The sequence below is a fragment of the Chinchilla lanigera genome, unplaced genomic scaffold (assembly GCF_000276665.1).
Source record: "Chinchilla lanigera isolate Chin_1 unplaced genomic scaffold, ChiLan1.0 scaffold00012, whole genome shotgun sequence".
Taxonomy (NCBI): domain Eukaryota; kingdom Metazoa; phylum Chordata; class Mammalia; order Rodentia; family Chinchillidae; genus Chinchilla; species Chinchilla lanigera.
The window spans coordinates 24,823,851-24,828,016 of NW_004955413.1; the positions used below are offsets into that span (position 1 = coordinate 24,823,851).

At 45.8% G+C, this 4,166-nt stretch overlaps 1 protein-coding gene across 1 annotated transcript in view; it reads left to right on the forward strand.

Annotated features, from left to right (window-relative positions):
- Positions 1-4,166, forward strand: part of Gtpbp1 (GTP binding protein 1) — a 26,410-nt gene that overhangs the window by 738 nt on the left and 21,506 nt on the right. Inside the window, exon 2 of the mRNA XM_005379270.2 lies at positions 2,413-2,524. Within this exon, the coding sequence (XP_005379327.1) occupies positions 2,413-2,524 (112 nt within the window). The remainder of the gene's footprint in view (positions 1-2,412; positions 2,525-4,166) is intronic.

Consider the following 4,166-nt stretch of genomic DNA (forward strand, 5'->3'; position numbering starts at 1 on the left):
GCGGCGCAGACCCGGCCTCCCGCGCTCCCCGCTAGCGCCGAGCTCTCAGCCCTTCGGCTCCGCCACGTGGAACGGGGGCGCCCGACGGCGGCAGCGGCTGCGTGGGGTCTCCCGCCGCGTGCCGTGCCGCCGCCCCCTCCCTCGGCTCCCCTCGGTGAGAGTGGCTTTCTCCCCGGGACGTCCCGGACGGCTGGGGGGTCGAGGTGGCTTCGGTTGGGACGTGGGGGGCTTGGGGACGTGGGGGACAGGGTGCTCTGGAAGACAGTCGGAGGGAAGGCTAGGGTGGCCGACGTGTTCCTTCCTGGGCTCGGGAAAGGAAAGAGAAAGTGGTCACTCAGCCGGGAGAGGGATGTGTATGAGAGACGTCCACTTCGCGAGTCCACCCAAAACAAAATGGAAAGATGGGCACTACCCAGAATCTCACCATCTGGGAGTGGAACTTCGTCTTGTATGAGTGGAGTGATGAAGGACGTTTTAAATAGTGTCTTCTGAGCTTTTGAGAAAGTAGGCAGGAATTAAGGGCTCACCCATCTGTTTGGGGTTGTGGAGAAGCAAAAAGTGTACGGTTAAGATGTGACTGGTGTTTTGAAGGTGCTTAACATCGCTAAAGGAATGAATACCAATTGGGGAGTCAGAGAGGGATGGGCTCCTTTTCCTGCTCTGTCATTTAAAAGGCTCTGTGACCTTGGGAAAATTTCTTAAACTCTCAGTTCTCCAGCTGTTCCTCTTAAGTACAGATTCACTGCAAAAATTTAAAGTGTGTGTTGAGACAAGTAGTAAGTGCCTGGTCCATACTGCAGACTCAGTTAACATTTGAAGTGAACTGGCTAGTTAATACCGTAGTTCCTGTCGAGATTAAATAGCAGCTCATGGAGGACAGAACACCAGTACCACTTCTACCTGTTGTAAGAGAGATACGATAGAGATTTTTATCAAAACTTTGAAAATGATTGTGACTTTTCATAGCCCAATGATGGCAAAATTGTGTGAAACTTGGCCCTGAACTGGAGAGAACTTTCCCTGCAACCTAAACAAGCAGTTTTTCAACAGTTCTTTCTCCTTCCAGTCTCAGCTGAGCACCTGGAAATCAGTTCGGTTCTGTTTGTCACCGTGGTCCTGTCTGGCGCCTCCAATTCCATAATAGTGGGGCCGGCGTTCGGAGACACGGTCAGGGAAGAGGGTGAGGTAGTATGGTCCATACAATTATAAACTCTGATGAGTCAACTCAGGAAGTTATAGGATAGGGATCTGGCTGGAGTGGACTAGCTGGATGTCAGTACATGGTCAAGATGCTGAAGAAACCTGAAAACACAGTGGGACGTGGCAGAGCCAGCTTATTTAATGTTCATGGTGAAGGAAGTGTTACTTCATTAGTTAGCTGAGGAAATCCTCACTGTTTTGAAAGAGAAGATACATGTATATGTGATACATTGTATATATTTCCATATAGGGATAGGTGGATAGGTGATGTTGAAAAGAAAATTGAGGTGTGGAAGAAAGGATGGGTTGAAGAGATTAAATCCTGAAAAGATTAGATGTTAGATATTTGTATCTTTACTGTAATTAAATGTGGGGACCTAAGTCTCTAAGTGCTTCCACAGGGAGAAACAATTTGTGAACAGGGTTGGCAAGTTTCATGCAAGGAGGTTTTTTTTTTAGATGTGATTGGACGAAGAGAACTTTGTAATGACCCTTTACTGAGGCATAGACTAGGTGCTTTACATGTTATTTGGTATTTACAGGGACTATAGGATGCAAGGTAGTATTATCTCTATTTTCTAGTTTGAAAATCTGAGATTCAGAGAGATTAAGTTCTTTGTCAAAGGTCACACAGGAGAATTATGTCTGACACACTTATTTATTGGTGAGTGGCGTGCACAAATAAATGGTTGATAACGTAATGTTATTGACAGAAATTTGCGCAGTGATGGTGTTAATGCTCACCTTAGTGGTACTGATGTTTAGCTGAAGATGAGTCTTGCAGGCAATTTCTACTGCTTTTTCCCTAATAGTCAAAAGAGGTAAGATGAGGTGGAACAGAATTCTTTTGTTACTATGGGAGCTGTTGGCCTGTGGGTGGAGGGCATGGCTATATGAGATCTTTGTCCTTGAATTTCCAGATACAAATTTCAGGTAGAAGACTGGCATGTAGGTGTAAAGTGCTCTTCATCAGTTTCTTCCCACTGGGCTGGATTCTCAGTTGATTGGGTCCTGACCTCTGCTGTGGGTCATAGCTCAGACACACTCATTTATCACCTGGGTCACACAAGGCTGTTGAAGGAGATGCAGAGAGGGTGTGAGGGGCTGAGTAGTCCCTTCAGCCAGGGTGCTGTGGGGTTCTGTCAGCGTTTTTGGTCAGGCTGTGGTGCTCTGTAGTAAGTGTGGTCCTAAGGCTGTTGGTTTCTCTTCTAGCTGGTTCTAGTGAGCCCTACATCAGAGCAGTATGACAGCCTACTTCGGCAGATGTGGGAGAGGATGGACGAGGGATGCGGAGAGACCATATATGTCATTGGGCAGGGATCAGGTGAGCATAGTTTTCCTTTCATTTATTTTTAACAATTATGTAGAGCACATTTTATCTCTGTCAACTTTCTGCTCATGTGTCTGAGTTGCAGTGATGCTTTAGTATCTGTAGAACTATTTGGAGGACATAACGAGCAGAGACACTGTCAGTTCCTACCCTAGTAATAATGATGTGCTTGGACTTAAAGAGTCCCTTTCCGAGCAGTTTTACAGATGCTTCCTTTCTACCTCAGTGCTCCCCATGTGCATAAAAGGAAATGAAGCACAAAGCAAGGAAACTTCTTGTCCACGGTGATAGGGCAAGGCATAGGTCTAGAATTAAGCCTGTCCTGGGCAGCTCCCCTCCAAGCCCTGTTTATATGGATCCCATTGCTGTTACCTTCTGCCTAGCAGAGAATCTGTGATTCTTCTTGATGTCAGCAAGGAAAAGATGCCCAGAATCTGTCTTCAGTCAGGCCACCTTAGCCCAGACCACACGGACCATTCAGTCTGCTGTGATAACAGAGGTGCCCTCCTCTCCCCACTGGGTCCGTTCAGTCACGGAAGCTCGTGACTGTTCTGGTTATTGTCCTCCGACCTGCTTATTCATTGTAATGGGGCCTCCTGTTTCAGAGGAATGCAGCCCCTGCGACAGAACCCCATGAGTTATTTTTCCTAGTTCACACCCTCCAATGCAAGGCCTACTTACCTTCCTCTTCATTATTACTTTATCTTTGCTGACATGACAGCTCAGATTGTTAACAATTATGAATTCAGCCTGTAGCAGCACTTGTCTTTGTCATCTTTGTGGAAAGCCAGGAAGGGCCTGGATGCATCATTAGGGGAACAGTTTCCTTTGCTCAGTGTAGGCTTTGTAAAGGCAGGTTATAATTCTTCTGTAGTTTGAGTTTAAGGTTGAGGAGATCTCAAAATCATTCTTTAACAATTTGACATAGATCTAGTAAATATCTTACACAGCTTGATACTGTTATAAAACTCTTGGATACTTAAAATCTGGTCCCTGCAGCTGAGTATGTAGCTCTGTGGTAGAGCACTTGCCTAGCATGTGCAAGGCCCTGGGCTCAGTCCCCAGCCCCACTCCCAGAAAAGGTCTGGTTCATTCCCCAAGAAGGAAGGATGGCATATAATATACACAGATAACCTCAGGAGAAAATAATCTTTAGAAATGCTGCAAGAGTGACAAAAGGAAAAAGGGTTTGCTCTCCAAATACTGCTGTCCTGTCCTTTGAACTGTCCTTATCTCTTTTCTTTCCCATCCTAGCTGCCACCTCTCCAGTTATGAGTCTTATCGGCTAGAAGAAGGCATGGGCAGAGAGATAGGCAAACTGAGAGGTTCCATGGCAGGAAAGGGAGGGAGTTAGTCAGCTTTGTGTAGTGCTAAGGATGCAGAGGGCAGATGGCCGACATAGCAACAGCATCAAATTCAGGAAAGGCTGTTCAAGTTGGTGACTGAGAGATCATTGATAGACTTTCAAATGCTTCTCAGGTACATATCTCACCCACTCTGAAAAGATGAACCACTCAAAGATCACTTTGTACTTGTAGAATTTGAGAAACCACATGAAGGTCAGTTTTGACCAGTGTTGAGACTGGTCTTTGAAGACCCAGATTTTTTTTTTTTTTTTTTTTTTTTTTTTGAGACA